Source organism: Danio rerio, chromosome 19, assembly GCF_052040795.2.
Source record: "Danio rerio strain M-AB ecotype USA chromosome 19, GRCz13ab, whole genome shotgun sequence".
In the NCBI taxonomy this organism is placed as follows: Eukaryota; Metazoa; Chordata; class Actinopteri; order Cypriniformes; family Danionidae; genus Danio; species Danio rerio.
In genome coordinates, this window is record NC_141039.2 from 18373017 (window position 1) to 18392081 (window position 19065).

Below are 19065 nucleotides of genomic sequence, written 5' to 3' on the forward strand. Positions count from 1 at the left end.
TGCCATGTTTGAAATGAGTAACCCCTACTCTAAATAATGTAAGTAAATGTAAGGGGAAAACAAAGGTGTTTGTTCAAACAAGTCTCTGTGATCCTATCATCATCCCTGGCCAGATTTCTTAGTAACACTTTATTTTGATGGTCCATATGAAAATTAAACCATCTGCTTAATATCCGTTGATACTGCTCCTTCAACAGACATTTTCCTGACTATAAGAATCTTTGCAAGTACATGTCAACTTACACAAACCCTAACTCCAACCCCAAGATAGCAGTCTAATTATAATCTAATGAGAATTAGTTGCAATTTGACTTAAATTCAACAAACGGTCCATCAAAATAAAGTGTGACAGATAAACATCTCTACTCACCAGTCAAGATTTTATATCTACGAAACAGGACAGCAGAACTTCAAACTAATTTTGTGGGTGCATAATGAGTGCGGTAACTGCATGTAAAAGGAAACCTTTTTTTATTTCTTTCTTTTAAATGCAAAACAATTTGTTAGTAGTTGACCTTCTTTAATTAAATGTTTTGCAATTTGCCATCTTTTACTTTGTTTATTTTTTATCACAATGCACATAGTTGCTTTCAAACTAAATATTTGTGTTACAACTAACAATTACTGTAGTTGTTGCTTTTTTAAATATTGCATAAAAATATTCTGTGCATGCTTTAAGCATCATGATAATTTTGTGGCCCTTAATGTACAAAAATGTATAATGAATAAAAGGAATTTATATACCAGTATACAAATCAGAATTAAATCTGATTTGAATTTAGTACTAGTACTGCCAACTATCTGTAAGAAAAAGATATAAGTAAATAAATGTATTTCACTGAGTAAAAAATACAATTGTGCTTTAAATTTTGTGTTATAAAAAGAATTACAACAATCCATGTGTAACGTCACTGACCACATTGTCATTTTTTAAATGTTTCACAGGGCATATGGATGGCAGAGGCAAAAGCATTTCTAAAGGATCTGGAGTGAAAACCTCGGTCTGTTTCATGCCTGTGGACTGATGTTGTGATTTGGAGTCTATATTGAAATTGCCCCATGTCAGATATGCATGAGAAATTTCAAAGTCCAGGGGCAAAGTGTGCAGAGCAGAGATGTATCATGTTGTAAATGACTGAGACAGAACATATCCGCCCACTGAGGCTGAATAGAAAGTGCCATGAAATTCAATATCCAAACAATCATGCACTCATGCTGTGGCCGTAAGAGACTGTTGAACTCACCTCCGGGAGCAGAGAAAGTGATTCCAATGCTGATGAACATTAGAGCAGAGGTTAGTTCTCCAGCTGCAGCCAACAAACATGAGCTTTCACCATCTGGCCTAACGGTTTTTGGTTCAGTAACCCTGTCTTCATAACCCTTTATGCACAATGCATTTTAATTCATTGGATGAAACTTTTACTGTAATTTCTGAGATAAAAATTTACTTTTTTTCTGAAGCATTTCAAATGTTTATTAGTCAGTTTCTAATAAAGATGTTTTTACTTATATAATGTGTGAATGTGAACCAAACATGTGATTTGTGGAGATACTTATTTATTTTTTATTCATTTTTTTTTTTTTGCAATGCAGAATTATAAGATTTTTGAAGATTTTTTGAACCTATATGTATTTAAGATCAACATCACTGGTGGTTGCATGTAGGGAAAAAACTATAACATGGATTTTAACATGGATTTATCATTCAGTCCACAAAATGATGTTTAACACACTACACTTGTGAAATCGTTTTTCATACTATAAAAAGTCATTCAAAGCAGTTTTTACTAAAACCTTTGGGGAACCAATTAAAAAAAAAACTTTTGGTTGTTCCTGGCACATTTATTTTTAAACAATTTACCACAAGTGTATATGGCTCTTTCGGTGGTGGAAATGAGTAGGAGTACTAAAAAATAATCATCCTCAAGTAAAATTTCCTTGCCCAAAAATGAGCAAGCAGAGTTAAAGTATCTGTTTTAAATATTACCCAATAGACAAGTAAAAAGTAGCTCTTTTAAAAGTACTTAAAAGAAGTGAGTAGTGAGTATTACACTGTGAAAGGTTGATGCGTATTATGTGTAATTTGTGCATCTCTGATTTTGTGTGCAAACACAACATTCTGTTGTGCATTTAGTTATAGCTTAGGGCCATTTCAGTCATCATACAGTCAACATCTGCCATCTTCTCATCAGTGACATGCAGTCTAAACAGTCTCTGGGTCATAGGGTATAAAGTATCTTCTTGAAAAGTTTGGTGCATGTTTTAAGGTAGTTCATTATGATGCAATTTACTTTCTGTGTGCAAATTGATAAGACAGAAATCGCAGGAGTGATTTTTCTAATCCCCATAGACAGGAAAAAATAAATAAGTGACTGCAGGTTGAAGGAAAGTAGTGGAGTAAAAGTACTGATACTGCACTAAAAATGTACTCAAGGGAAAGTAAAAGTACACATTTTAAAACTGCTTTAGTACAGTAATGAGTATTTGTAATTTGTTACTTTACACCACTAGGCTCTTTAGGTTGTTCATAAAAATCTAGAACACCTCAGTTCACAGCAACCCATTTCTCTTTATGTCTCTTTTAGTGAAAACAACAGCATCACACTGACAAACACACCTCTTGCACATGAGATGATGATGATGATTAACCACTATAAACTAAAGTTGCATCTGATAACAGTAATTAAACAATACAAACAAGACACTCATTGGTATCTAACCAACAAATGCATATGTTAAACACAAGCTATTTATTTATTAACTATGAATTCAGCAAACAAAACAACAGAAAACAAACAAACTGCAAAGTTAAAGAATACAGAACAAAAGCACAAAGACAAGAATGACCATAATTACGTAGCATACCATAAAATATTGTGTTGGATATATGTGCATTATTTGTACTTTACTGTATACTGAAAAGTGATTCACTAAGAACTAGTATTCTGAACATAGCCTGGTTGTTTCTTTAGTTGACTTTCAGATCTCCGTTGTCTGCACACAGAAGACAGACCTGAATCATATGAGAATAACAGTAAATCACTCTTAGAATAGCTGCAATTCTGAGATTGCAAGTAAACATGCCGTCACCTCTGCTTGCTTTTTTTCCTTCTTCTTTCATCAGGGTCTGCACACACAAAGAGCTTGAGAGACAGAAGCTGAGAGAATGCAATACACACAGAATTCTGGGAAAATCAATTTCAGAGTTTGACATGGAAAGGACACATCCTGCAAAGCTGCTGTCTACACTCAAGCAGACTAAAGTCAGGCCTGTTTAAATATCAGTTCAAGCTTTTAGAAATTCTGAATTCTAGTAAAATTGGTCTATTTTAATCAGAACATGTCTGAATATTTAGGAAAGCAATCTGCAAAATAATACAATAATATCTCATTTGAAATAAGTTTTATGCTAATTAACATTCTATTGGTTTAAACTTGAGATGCTTTATCCACTGACCGAAACTGCATTTACACAACATTCAGTGACCCTTTAAAGATCTCTAGTCCTTCAATATAAGCACCATTTCACTTTTTTTCAACCAACACTAGAGCAAGTAGAATTGCATTCAGCTGTCTAACTCATATGTAATCCATCAGTATATAATTAATGCTAGAGGATGTGACACCACCTTGCATGGCAGAGACAAATGGCAGAATCTGGGTGGAACGACTAAAAATAGCCAGGAGAAGAATTCATTAGTGCTAATCAAATCTCCTGTTTCCTTCAAGGAATTTGTCCCAAGATTTTTTATAGTCTAACAAATCAAATCAAATCACTTTTATTGTCACATCATCAGCAGCACGTGTGCTATATGATGAGTGAAAAGCTTAGGTGCCGGCTCCAGACAGAACAAAATACAGACAGTGCAAATAAAATGACAGTGCAAAATACAGACAGTGCAACATACTGTACACAGTACACATACAATGACAGTGCAAAATACAACAGCATACTCCCAAAAAATACAGGACCATGTAAAATTGACGGTGAATATAACAGGTGTTATATTTTTATTTATCTGTTTTTTTATGTGATAGTAGTAGTAGTAGTTTTATATTCATATTATAGCTTAACACTCAAACATGGGAAAACTGAGTAACTGAAAAATACTATTGAATCAAAAAAATATATGATTGAATCAACTTTTTCTTTAAGATGAAAGCTATTATAAATGACATGAACCAACCTGGTGATCATTTTCTCTATAGCGTAATTGAAAATATTTTAGAAACTTGCTTTATTTGAAGTAAAAAAAAAAAAAAAGAAAAATCAGGTTTTCACATGCTTATTGATGAATAAATCATCTAGTGTATAAAAAAACTAGCCAGTATTTGCATTATGCACTATTATGTATTTATGTAGATTTTATATGTCATTCATTCATTCGACAGTGCTAACAACTGAGCCACCATGCCACCCTTATCGATGTCATAAAAAATGTAACGACTAAATAAAAAGTCAAAATGTTATTAATAAAAATGATAAACTTTATTTTGTAAAGCGCCCTTAAAAGCAGCTTTTAAAACAAGACATTTAGCAAAAATAATATAAAAAACATTGTATTGAACATCAGCAAAGAAATGTTAAAATACCCATATATTCAGAGAAACAGCCAATAAATTAGATTGTGTGGAGCTTAGTGTACGATTTGGATCTATGCATTTAATAATGATGATAAATTATATGGTAAAAAAAAACATGTACGGCAGCATGTCAAAATTTTACACAATGATTTCTTAAATCTTATTTTATGAAGGCTTTTATGGTTGTGATGACTATATTCTGAAAGCGTTAGCAAACATTAACAGCATGACTATGGAAGTATTTCTACAAAATGCAAACAATGGTGTGTTGCAGTTTTAAAGCACCTGGCAGAGGTCTCGCAGTAAATTTCTGGTTGAGTCCCACACTGAGACAGTGTGGGCTAAGAGTGGAGGAGCTGAACACAGTAGTTCGCAAGGGCTTACAAGGTCAACAGTGCTATACACACACATGCGCGCATCCACTTTCTATTCACAATCACACAGTCTCTTTCATAGAAGCTGCCGCCTACTTCTGTGGGCTTATTTAAAGTTTAGTATAATCCAAACAAAATGTATCAATGCTAGAGAACTATATAGACTGGCATTGTAAGTGTAGGTGGTTGCACAATGACCCAAATCAAACTTTTCTATGTTTTTTTTATTTATACACTGCACTTTACCCTGGGTTATCTTCAATTTGAAACCCAGCTTTTAACCCTGGGTAAGGCAACAGTGTAATTTCAGAAGAGGATTAGCGCCACTTTTTAATCTGCAATATGAAAAGCCGGCTCTTGAGCATTAACCCCCTGCAAGAAAGAACTGAGCCTATAATTAAAAAAAGATCACATACTAATTTATTTATGTTGACTATTCAAATATACAAAAAAAATTATCCCATAACAATATACAGTGTGTAAAACCCCAAAAATTCTATATGCGTAATTCATTAAAATAGGCTGCCAATGTGGGGGGACAAGTGGATTAGATAGATCATAGATTAGATCTGCACAGTTTTGCTACCACCCTAATCAAACACAGCTGATGCAGCTAATCAAGGTGTTCAAGACTCTTTTAAACACTTGATTATTTGGATTAGCTGTGTTTGAATAAGGCTGGAGCAAAACTACAGAGCTGTGGGCCCTCCAGGAATTGAGTTTGAAACCTATGGATACGATTCATCTGGGTATTAAGTGATAAAACCCTTTATGTCATTCAGATCTCTTAATGTAGTATTATTAATTTGGGTATTAATAATAATAATTATTATTAATGTAGCATATTGTCACCTTAGAATTATAAAGTTCTGTTTTACATTGTTTTTGTCAAAATAGGGTTTTTACATATTCTTATTAAATGACAACTTTTAACTATTACAACCAATAATTAGATTATGGGATTTTTTTTTTTAAGTTGTTTACAGTTTAGGACTCCTTATTTAAAAAACAAATGCTACACACATACTGTCTGCTATAGAATGCAAAAACTTTAAAGCTCAATATCTCAAAATCATTAAGAAAGCAGATAGAACCTTATAATTCCAAGGTGATGATATTATTTGTTTTTTCACATGTAAAGTTGAAGTGAGAATTATTATCGTTAATAGTTAATAATTGTTATTATTAAATATTTCCTAAATGATGTTTCACAGAGCAAGGAATTTTTTACAGTATGTCTGATATCTTTTTCTTCAGGAGAAAGTCTTAGTTGTTTTATTTCAGCTAGAATAAAAGCAGTTTTAAATCACCATTTTAAGGACAATAGTATTATCGCCTTAAAGCTATATTTTTTTCAATAGTCTACAGAATTAACCATTTTTATACAATAACTTGCCTAATTTCCCTAGCCTGCCTAGTTAAACGTATTAACCTAGTTAAGCCTCTAAATATCACTTTAAGCTGTATAGAAGTGTCTTGAAAAACATCTAGTCAAATATTATTTAATGTAATCATGGTAAAGATAAAATAAATCAGTTATTAGCAATAAGTTATTAAAATTATTGTGTTGAGAAATGTGTTGAAAAAAATCTCTCCATTAAACAGAAATTGGGGAAAAAATAAGGGGGAGCTAATAATTGTGACTTCAACTGTATGTATGTATGTGTGTGCATATGCTTTCATTTGCTTGTTTGTTTGTTTGTTTGTTTGTTTCTTTCTTTGTTTTTTCAGCTCAGTCCCTTTATTAATCTGGAGTCGCCATAGCGGAATGAAACATTAACTTATCCGGTATATATTTTACACAGCTGCAACCCATCACAGGAAAACATCCAAACACATTTATTTACACACACTATAGACCATTTAGTTTACCCAAATCACCTACAGCAAGTCTTTGGACTTGTGGGGGAAACCGGAGCACCCGGAGGAAACCCACAGGAAAAAGGGGAGAACATGCAAACTCCATACAGAAACCATACAGAAAAACAGGCCAACTGATCAAGCCGAGGCTCGAACAAGTGACCTTTTTGGCATACAGTAGTAACATTGACTAATATTTAAATGATCAAATGCTGAAAATATACTAATACAATATATGAAAATAAGCATAAATACTAGGGATGCCACAATACTTGGTATAATATTGAACTGTTCGGTGCAACCTCCATGGTTCAATAACCATGGATAGTAGTTTGTCGATTTTGCATTAAAATGTAAAAACTGTATTTTGCGTTTGCCCCATTTCTTTAATTACTCTCTGAACTGCTATGTGCCTGTCAAAATTCGTGTCCATGCACCGAAACACAGCTCTTTGGGAGTAAATGTCTGTCAGTGAGCAAGGAGACGATTTCACATGAAAATGAACGTAAGCCACATGTCAGCGCGTGGGATTCATGCAGGAGATCTGAGAAGTGTTATGATGTGCAAGTTAAGGCTTGCTTATCAACAGCAAGAATCAAATTTGACCAATAGTTATGCCTTGCAACATAAACATGATAAATTTTCATCTGTACTGCATCCCAATCATGCCAAAAAAACTAAAATAATGAATCACTCTTGACTGAATAGCTATATAGCTCAGTAATGATAAACCTTTGTTTATTTAATTTACACAGTGACGATTACATACAGAATGCAGTGTTATTTGATTATATTTTTCAATTTATGTACCAGAAAACTACTAAGTACATGAAAACCTAAAAATAACGGCTTATTTTACTTTAGTATTATATTTGCTATATTGCATTCATGTTGTATAGTACTTTGCTTGCATTTTTGTTTGACAGTTTGTTTTTTACTGAACATCTCATATACCGAACCATGTCAAAAAAATAACCTAAAACCAAACAGAAGTGTGAAAAGTGTTTTGTTGCAGCCCTAATAAATACCACACTTGTAGGGTTAGTGTGACCTGGACCATGCACTAGGCTCGTTTTCACGCTGCATGTCATTTTTTTGACACGTGACAAAATATGACACAAATATGCTAGAACTTAATGCAGGAAGAGAAAATGTGTGTTGTGGACAGTGGTTGCACTTTAGGCCCCAGGCCCTGCAGCACCTCTTCTCAATGACGCAGACCATGTGGAATAGACATGATCTAACTTGTGCCATGATCACAGAGAACAAAGATGCAGCCTTATAATTTATTATTAGTATTAATATTATGGGTATTTTTCATAATCTTCCAACCACCTCATTATTTTGTTTTATCATTTTTAACCTTAACTTCTATACTAGTTCAACACCCATACTAAATATCACTGACCACAAACTTCATTTATCACAAGTCTGTTCTTGTCATTAAATGTAATTAATGTCAACTTTAGTTGTTATTTCTTCATCATCATCATCTCCATTTGAGACATATAACAGCAACTTGACTTCTTTTTAAAGACTTGACAGTAGAATGTATAAGAATTGACCTTTACACATTGAAATCTGAAGGGATGTCAGCTTTTGGGAGGACCTCTGAAAGGTCTTCTGTCAGAGTAAACGGCAAAAAGGTAAATAGGCTGGAAAAAAGCCCAAACAAGACTGAAGTGACAGTCTGCTTTGATTATAACCTTTGGTTCATTCGCTCCAGGGTCTGTTCAAGACATTATCATGACTGCCTCTAAGCCAGAAGTGATAGCAGCTTTGACCTTAATCACCCAGCAACAGTATGGCCTTTGACCTCTGTGTTACGACACAGAATAAGAGAAATGTCATAAAATGTATTGGATGTATTTTCTAATACTACCACACAGCAGTTTGATGCAAGAAATGGGAATTTATTTTAAAGATCATTTAAAAGGCTCAACAAGGCTCTAAATCGTGAAAATGTGCTGATAAACTCAACAGCCAAATGAACAGATCAGGAACTGTAGCGTTTTAGGCATTCTGCTGATATATTGGAATAGCTTGAGCAAAGCTCCCTCTAGTGGGTCAATCAGTTTGAATCATTTAATTTACAAGTCAAATTACGGTTGCACCATTTAATTTTTTTTTCTAAAATAACCTCAACATCAAAAAACATTAGCTATTTTCATATTTCCTTGAAGGTAGTACACATTTATGGTATAATAGATGTCCTTTGGGTCCATTTTAACCCACCAGCTATAAAACCATTTACACTCCAAACACCTAATGTCACATGCATGCAGACTTCACCCAAACACGGACAAAAATAAGAACCTGCTGCTTTACCTTTTATAAATAGCATCTTGTTAAAACTTTATACGCTTAAGCATTTACTTGTAGAATATAAATATACTTTACTTTAATCAATGTTTAATATTCAAAACGTTTTTCCATGCAAAATAAAAGTTGTGGATTAAAATTATATTAAAAATGTCAAATTAAAGCTTTATTTTAGAGGTTTAGATATTTTTTGTATATAATTAACTTTCATTGTATCAAACCCTTTAGAGTTCCTGCCCCTACCATTATAGAACAGTTATTTTTTTTTAAATTTGGGAGGGTTACAACTGGTTAACCTACTTATTTTTCCTATGGAAATCCAAAGGTTAGATAATTTTTCGAAGGTTTATTATTTATCAAAACCTTTGCTTTCAACAAAAGAAACTTAAATGTTTGAAAATGCTTGGGAGAACCCTCTTCAGTAGAACTATCCATTTTAAGTTCCAAAGTTAAATGCACATGTGAGGGAAGAGAAGGGAAAAAAAAGAAAAAAAATCCCTACACTAGAGGGAGACACAATCCCAGCCATGCCTACTCGTGTCGATGGATACTTTATTTTAAAGAAATTAAAATCGAAACTCATCTACATCCTTGGAATAATACAAATTGCCAAAACGTTCTTTAAAAAAAAATAAATATATATATATATATATATATATATATATATATATATATATTATTTTTAATAGTCTAAACTTGCTAATATTAACATGTATATACATATTTATATACACATATTTACACATAAATATATATATAAATAAAATATTGAAAGTGTATTGCCTTTTTTGTATAATTCAGAAATGAGTGAGTTTTGTAAGCGCTCATTTTACATTATTTTTTATTTTTGTACAGTAAAGTCGACAAGGTAATCTTTTCTTTTCTCAGTCTTATACAAAGAACAGTCAAGTGCTTTCAAAGTACATAACCAAGCTCTTAACCTTAAAGCAAAAAGCTCAAGAAATGCAGACAGTAAAAGGCATGTTAAGCACACAAGTCCCCACCAAGTTCAGAAGTTATGAATGTATCTGAAAAAGAGAATGCTACAGTCCAAATAGCACAGATGTAGAAAAAAATAATAAATCAAAGTTGTAAAACTAATGCTATAAACACACAAAACAAAAGCTGCATTGTTTTTTTTTTTTTTTGGACAAAAAAAAAGGCCCATGATGAAACCTTTTTAACGGAGAAAGACAAAAATATATCTTTGGAAAAAGGTGTACACAAAACAAAAGCTTCAGATTTCTTCACCATTGTGCTCTTTGGTTTCTTTGTTCTTTCGAACCTCTTCTATCTTCTTGTCCTAAAATTGAAGCAGAAAATGTCGTTTTAGAATTTCATGTCATTTAAATGCAAAAACCAGCTTCAAAAATGCACGACTGCCTTCACCTTTTCTTTGAACTTCTCATTCATAGCTGCCATAATTGCTGTACGGTTTTCTTTGTTGGCCTCCATTTTCTGGTTCAGTTTCTCTTCTGCCATCTTGCTGAAGTTGTTGTTTTCTTCTAGAGCTTTCTGAAGCACCTCCTTTTCATGCTCACGCTTTTCTGCTAGGTGCTTCAGAACCTCTGCTTCATGAGACTGTGGGAAAAAAATGCTTTTAACTATGAGCATTAAAGCTACAAATGGAATGGCCAAAAAACATTCCATTAAATGGACTAAAAAAAAAAAAAATCACTAATTATTAACGTGTTAACGTATGCAGTACAAAAAAATGAAAAGTGTATTGCACCTTGCGTCTCTCTTCTGCTGCTTCAAGTTTTTTCTGGATCTCCACCAAGGAAAGGTCCTTCTTCTTTGGAGGGGAGAGAAGGAACTCATTCTTGACATCTGAAGCAGGACTCCCAAGGATGACCTCAAATGCTTGTCCTGAAGCACGCTTGTCCAGCTCTTTAACCTGAATGTCTGAAAATAAGCTTTGCAATTAACTGGACATCTCCTTGCTCGTCCATTACAAGCAGATTAACATCCAGTCTATAATCATGAAAACATAAGAGGTTCTTACCACTTGTAGCAGCCATTGTTACAGAAAAATAAAAGCGGTCCAAGTATGCCTGAAAAAAAAAAACAAATCAGTAATTGCTACATGCAATGTTGTTCATGTCTTGTTTACTGCTGCATCATACACAAAGCTGATCAACAACAAACATTTTAGACAGATGTACATGTATTCGTATAAAGGCTAATGGTAATTGCAGACTAGTTTCACATTTAAAAACATTTTATAACTTTTAAACAAAGAAAACAATGTCAAGTGTCTTAAAGAAACCACAGGATAATATAATCCACAATGCTATTAAAAGTCTTGTGCTAAAATGCAACTGTATCTATTATTATTTATTTATTTTACAAAAAAGAAATATATGCATGGGAAAGACTTCCAACAAAATACTTCAGATACTATGTTTTGATATTTGCACTAAAAAACTAAATATTTAAACGCAATTCTGTTTTACGTTTGAACAACAAATTTAAAAAGAAATACTTTGTGAATTTTGGCGCGCGGTGGTTCGCAGCTTTATTTTCGCGGGGTAAAAGAAAAAAAACTGGCGCGTATTCTACAAGCGCGCGCACACAGACACACACAAACACCTCCCTCCCCTGAAAACACCACCTGCACGGTAAAAACGGCAGACGTGGAAAAATAAGTTTATTTTTCCCGCTACACGAAGTATGCAATTGTAAACAGCCCCGATGTAGAATGAGCAACGATATTGAAATGCAAATCACGTATTTGTATATACGCATTACCACAAAAGCGCTTTGATTGCAGACAGAAAGGGAACAGATACAAACAAAGACGGACAAGCAGCACCGCGTGCACAGCTCCGCCCTGTTTCATACTACAGCTCCATGTGCCATCACACACACACAAAAACATTATGCAACCAGAACTGTGCCATAACGTGCAAATTAACGGGTTTTCAATGCAGGATGCACAAACACGACGCACAGGGAACAATGTACTATTAACACAACGCAAAACAGCAAAGAGTACATATTTAAACAACGCTTTAAAACATATTTAGATGTACTGGTTAACTTACCTACAACTTCTATTAAAAAAGACTCTGTTTACAATATTTATCCTGCTTTAGCATTCCTCACGACGGTTAATTTGAAAGTTACGACGAAGTTAACAATGTTAAAAGGCAAAATAACTTTTAAAAGACGTAGTGTCAGGAAAAACATGATGCCTAGAATGAATAAAGACGCGCTGTTTAAGCTAACTTTATGCCAGACAAACATTCCTCCTTTATCCTGTAACTTGCGTAGATTCTACCCCATAAAACTACATAACTGAACTTTAATAGTTATGCGATTAGTGCACAGATTAAAGCGTGTCCAATTTTAAGCACTACATAAAAACTAGACATGTACACTCACCCTTCAGAGAGTTCCAGGCTTGGTAACAAAGCTCGCCTCGCGCCGTTTTCTCACCTCAATGCAAGTCAAGTTCGCGCATAAAAAGATCAAACTAATGTCGTCACCACATGTGACCACACGCCCATTGGCTGCGCTCACTGGCTCCCGGATATTGTAGTTCTGTGTCAACCAAAGGGTTCCAAGGGTATATAACCACGAAGCGGATGAACAATAATTTACTGTCATTCTTTCAAATTATGATTTTCAGTAGGCGACATCAAAAAACCATTTCGTCCTAAACAAAATAGTATGTTCTTGATAAATCGTTTGGTTAGATTGATATAGCCTACACTATTCTTGTTTTATTGAGGCTGTTACGTAACAAACAATGCAATGAATACATTATTAAATTAGACTATAAAGTTCCACGTTTTCTCTGTTGTCTGTTGAGGACGTAATACAGATGAATGCAAGCATGGTAGGCTTCATGAGATTTTTTTTACCTGCATCGGTGGGTGCTGATGCTGCACACACAAAGTACAATGCCAGAACCTGTAAAAATTAACAGTATATTGTGGAATGAGTTTGGCAGTATAGTAACTAAAAACTTAAAATAAAAAATGCTTGATTTTTAACTTTAATTTAAGATTTTAAAAAATGTATTCAATGTTTGGCATGCAAGTCTCTAACATCTACTAAAAGACTAATAAATAAATTATATAAAAATTATTAAATAAATCATATAAATATTTGCATATTGGCCTACTTAAAATGACTGAAATTAATAAAAAAACCTAATTAAAATATATTTGCGACGCAGTTGCGCATTAGGTAGTGCTGTCGTCTCACAGCAAGAAAGTTGCTGGGTCGAGCCTCTACGAGAGGGGTCTGTGTGCAGACCTGATGCAGTGCAATCTGAGCTGCATCCAATGCTTTTTAATACACTCACCTAACCCCACTCCTAACCCTACCCGTCACAGTGACGTCACTCACTCCATCGAGTGCATTGTGTCTGACATTGCATCGCTGAGTGATGCAATCTCAGCTTGCATCATAAAGGCTGCATCCAGACACTATTGGCCTCGGCTAGGTCAGTTGGCATTTCTGTGTGGAGTTCGCATGTGTCCCTGCTGTCACGTGGGTTTCCTCTAGGTGCGCCGGTTTCCCCCACAGTCCAAAGACCATGTGGAACAGGTGAATTGGGTTGGCTAACTTGTCCGTTGTGTATGAATGTGAATGAGTGTATATGGTTGTTACCCAGAGATGGGTTGCAGCTGGAAAGGCATCCTCTGAATAGAAACATATGCTGGATAAGTTGCCGGTTCATTCTGCTGTGGTGACTCCGAATTAATAAAGGGATTAAGCCGAAAAGAAAATGAATGAATAAAATATATTTACTTAAGAAAATAATTTGACCCAATAGACTAAAAATTCTGAAGATTTTTGCATGTGCATTTCTGCATGTGGGCCTAGTGATAGCTTAATTTGAAATTACTCTTTGAATTGAGAATGCTATTTTCATTTCTTCATATCACACCTTTTAGCTATGTTTTGTTAAAGTTCAGTGGGCATAGAGGATACCAAAAAAATGTACTTGTTGCTGAACTATTTAAAGTATTTTTCTAATGCAGTGAACATTATTTTAGATAATAGGTGATGACCAATAACAATGAATACATTTAAAATGCAAACTCGTATATGTTAATTCAACACAGTTCAATTAAACACTAATGAGCATTTATACAGTCTGTCACAGTCCTGTAGTTAAATATTATTTCAAAGGCATTTACATCTTTCTGGAAACAACTCCATAGTCAAATTGTAAGTGAAATATAATAAGCAGTTATGCCAAAAAAAAGCAAAGTCTCTCATTTGAATTGTCTTTTGCAACATTAGTACAGTACAGTGTCCATGTGTGCATCCATGTGTTTTATTTTGTAACAATCCTTCTGCATGGAACACCTTTCAATTTCTTTTTTTTTTTAATGTTGAACTTCAAAAATAACACTGCCTGCAACGGTGTATTGGGATCAAATCACCAAACCTTACTTACAGTGATATGCAAAAAAAAAGAAAAAAAAATTAACAGCATTTGCCCAGAAACAATGAAACGGAACATTTTGCCTTACTTATATGTATTTGTCTTTCTAAGAATATCCAGCAACCTCCCTTTCTCAGTCAAAATCGGAAAATGATTGATTTGGTCACTCCAACTGAATGATTGACACAGACTCTGTCTCATTATATATCCATTGCTGACTTAAATTTGATTTCCTAAATTTTGTTCTAAAATGAGAATTTTTTTCAGCCTCTTATGTTCATATTCATTTTTTTTCACTTTAAAGGCAATGAAAAGAGCTTATTTGTCACTATAAAAGTAAAATTACAGAGCTTACACTCAAGAGTTCCAGAAAAAAGCTAATTTTAGAAGAAAATCTCAAATAGCTTTTAGAGGTTTTTGCATCTAAACTCTTAATTTATATTTACTGGGACTTGGACTATCAAGCTATTTTGAGAACCATCACCACAATGTTATGTTGTTTAGATATGTTTGAAGAAGACTGAGATATAAAAAAATAAAAATAAAACATTGGCTATATTCTGTCACATCTGTGTCTTTTAGAAAGAAACCTTAAAATAGCTCCTGGTTATTCTTGAGCGCTTCACACTCTCTGACAGTTGTTATAAAACTTGGGAGAGAAGGATAAAAGCAGAACTGCATTGTAAAACAAATGTGAGGATAAATTTAGCCTATCCTGTTCCCGGGCACAGCATGCCAAAGCAAAGTTGAGTATTGTGTTGCAGTATATCTATCTATGCAGCCAAAATTTAACGTAAAATCCCTTGATTTTGTTTCTGCTTTAGTTTTCATATCCAGCTGCAACCCACACAACAGGAACTAGGCTGGTTATTGATGGCGTAGCTCCAGACACTGTGGCAACAATGGAGACTAGGTAGAAGCTCACGGATACAGAGACGTACTGAAGCAGGAGTCAGGAGGGAGGACTTAGGGAAATAAAGAAACATACAGCAGAGTATCAGTAATAAACTGGCAAAACTAAAGTAAGCACATGTGAAACAGTGGTGGGATAACAGAAAATCAAGAACTTGCAAAAAACACACATGAAAAAATTACTATAAGAATTTATTGTAAATACTGTAGTGTTTTTAAACCATAGTTTAGTAAAGTGTACTATACTGTGATAAACTGTAATAAATACATTAGTTTTCTCTACACTAAACTGGTGTATTACAGTAATTATTGTCTGGTTTCTGCATTGCATATCCTGTCTGTGTTGTCTGTTTAATGTTTCTATTTTTTCCATTTAATGTTTACATTTTTTATGTTTAGTTTATTTTGTTTACTGGCTTCTTTTAGAAGTGTTATTTAGTTTCTTTATATTGATTTTGTTGATTTTTTTCTAGTCATATCAGTAATTTAAGCAAGTCTTTTGCTAAATTTTGCATTTGGGTCCTCCTTCTAGATCTCACACCTGGACTTAGCAGAATGAGCATCGTCATACTTCCACTCACTAATGCTCAGGAGAGACTTGCCCATCAGGAGGTACTGACAGCACATTAGCAGTGGAGATGGGATGTTTGGACCTTTGCGCAGTCTTTCTGGACCATTGAAAGGGACTCGGCTATACGGATCAGGAGTAAAAGGACCTTTTCAATGACTGTTTAGATGACCCCCTCCCAAAGTGGGAGACTTTTAGGATCCAAATGTGGAATGCCAACTCGGTCTGAGTTAACAAGCAGAAACCTGTCCTTCCCTATTTCAAGTCAAGACCAAGTCCAATACTGAAGCCACTGGCTAAAAAGCAGGCTGTTCAGCAAGCAGCATCCAAGTCTGACCCCATGATCTGTGTCAGCTGCATTCAGATGAGATTCCCCTGAGCCAGTTAAGCCTGCTTCATTCACGTCCAAGATGATCAAGCCAGCTATTACCCACTCATTTTTGGTCAGATATGTCTAAGCCAATTCCACTTACTCCTGAATTTCCGGAATCAACCACCATAAACCCTAAACTGTTACTACTGAGACAACTAAGTCTTGTTTTAGAAACTTTAAGCAATGTTTTGGTAAATTGCAACACAGAATATGTTTTATTTCTAGGGGAGCATTTCAATTGTACAAAGAGTTCTTTTGACCAAAATCATTTAGAACCCAATCACAAAGAAGGCTTATACAGCTGATACTCTTTTATGATTTAACTTATTTACTGAGGAATTTGAATTTATATCAAAGGCAGTATACTTGGGTTCACACTTGATAATTTGCTATGCCTAGACAGGTTAGATTTTTTAGACACAGAAATCAACTTAATTTCTTTAAGAAGTGCTTTATTTGTCCTGTTGGATTCTTTGATCAAAGCTTAGTATAATGTTCTGTGACTATGGGCCAAAAAAAATGTACAGAAAGAGCTTCCAGTGTAGAATGCTGACAAATTGTGCCAAACTAAATGGACCTGTAGGTGTGGAATGATGCTCAGATTGGCTTTGGTATTCAAAAAGTTCTTAACTGGTAATATGGGGATATATGTCATGATAAGGAAAAATTATATTCATGTAGACTATAAGATTATGCATTTTTATATTTTTATATATTTAAAGATTTTCTTCTGTATCTACTGGGTTACAACAGAAGAGGGTTGCTGAAGAGTATCAAAGGGTTGGTTCAGTTACTGTAGCATTTCTGTTGCCCTGAATTAGGCTGACCATTTTTTTATGTTGCCCTAGACACTGCTACATGGTCCATGTAATCATCTGAGAAATGCTGATCTGATGTGAATCAATGTGGAAGTACGGATAGTGCTGAGCGGCCCCATACCAACTAAAAACAAGCCCTGTCTGAGTGGAACAAAACTAGTCAGGCAAGTAAAATGCTGGAGGGATCTATTCTAACCTCATAGACATGCACTGGCATGCACATGCACAGGTAAACCAAGTTCATTAATATCAAACTTACATGTAACCATGACCAGAAATATGCTTGAATTATAATCTAATAAACTATTGTCCATAATTTGTGTAATATATTACTTTAAATTGACATTTTGTGCTCAAAATAATTGCCCAGCCTCCAAGTGTGCAAGTCGGAAAACTCAATAGATGCTTCTGTTGTAGCTTACTGATGATCCCTTACTGGCTTCTTTTTTTTTTTTTTTTTTTCATTTTTGGCACACTTTGTTATTTCTGATCATCAAGCAAATTTGAATATGAGCCAAATAGAACATAAGTAAACGCATCATGTAGTTTTGATATAAAGGTTTTTATTAATAAAGTACAAAAAAAAAAATTATACATATTACATGGTTTACGCTACATTCATTCTTCCATGGCGGGGCGCCACGCCAAAATTCATCTTGCCACGGCTACATTACAGCTTCTAATTCAAAACATTTATTTTTTTTAATAGGGGGTAATAATCGTACCAAAATGTATTAAAGGGTAAGTGTTTTTTAACAATGTGAACGTTTTTGTAACCATAGCAGTGCTGTGGGTCATTTGTTTAACCCTTTGACGTGGTGACGTGCTGACTGACAGGCTGACAGATGCGTGACGCATGAGGCCAGTAAGCACGACGTATAGGCGTTTTACTTTACTTTAGGACGCATTAATGCTACTCTGTTGGTCTATTGTAAACATTCATAAATATTCCTAGCAAATTCCTAGCAAAAAGTGGTCGGCGTGACCCACGGCGCAAGCAACGCGCGCAGCTGAGCATTTATACTTCTGCGCACTGTTTCTGTTGTTCTGCACTAATGCTTTTTGTCAGTGGGGTGTTAATGTTCTTCTGTGTTGAGTTTCTTTGCTGGTGTTTTGTTTTTTCTAAACGCTTCCTGAATGCAGGGCTGGACTGGGGCAAAAAATCAGCCCTGGCATTTTGGGCCAGAGCGGCCCACTAAATTCAATCAAAATGCTATCTCTCTATGCACGTCCAATATTTTCATCAACTCATATTCTATAAAACACAATAGCCATATATATGAAATAAATAAATAAATAAATACAAACTTTAATCTCAATTTAATTTCTGTATACTGTTCATAAAGATATTTGTTGAGTTCTAAAAAAAACACAATTCATTCATTTATTTTTCTTCGCATAAGTCCCTTATTTATCAGGGGTTGCCCCAGTAGAATGAACTGCCAACTATTCCAGCATGTTTTATGCAGCAGATGCCTTTCCAGCCACAACCCAATATTGGAAATCACCCATACACACTCATTCACACACACTCATACACTACAGCCAATTTAGCTTATTCAATACACTATTCACTCAGCCTATATTCAATAATAAACATATTAAAAACTGCCTGCTAATGCATGGGTAAATCTTCAAAGGGAACAGTGTAATTTATAACCTTATTTACCTCATCCTGTTTGCTGTTTCACTATCTAAACAATGAAAACATAATATAAGTCAAATTTGTTTCATTTTGATATTATGATTAACAGACACCAAACAGCCTCGTGTAGCTGCATATTTATATGAACATCATCTTCACTCTGCAAATTTATAACAAAACAGGGCTTAAATATAACTGTCTC

At 34.4% G+C, this 19065-nt stretch overlaps 1 protein-coding gene across 1 annotated transcript; it reads right to left on the reverse strand.

Annotated features, from left to right (window-relative positions):
• Positions 1 to 9964: 9964 nt before the first annotated feature.
• Positions 9965 to 12560, reverse strand: stmn1a (stathmin 1a). Its single transcript, NM_001040375.1, is given in 5 exon segments — positions 9965 to 10443; positions 10530 to 10721; positions 10873 to 11045; positions 11146 to 11194; positions 12528 to 12560. Coding segments are annotated over 4 exon segments (447 nt in total). The 5' UTR covers positions 11162 to 11194; positions 12528 to 12560; the 3' UTR covers positions 9965 to 10377.
• Between the last annotated feature and the right edge of the window lie 6505 nt (positions 12561 to 19065).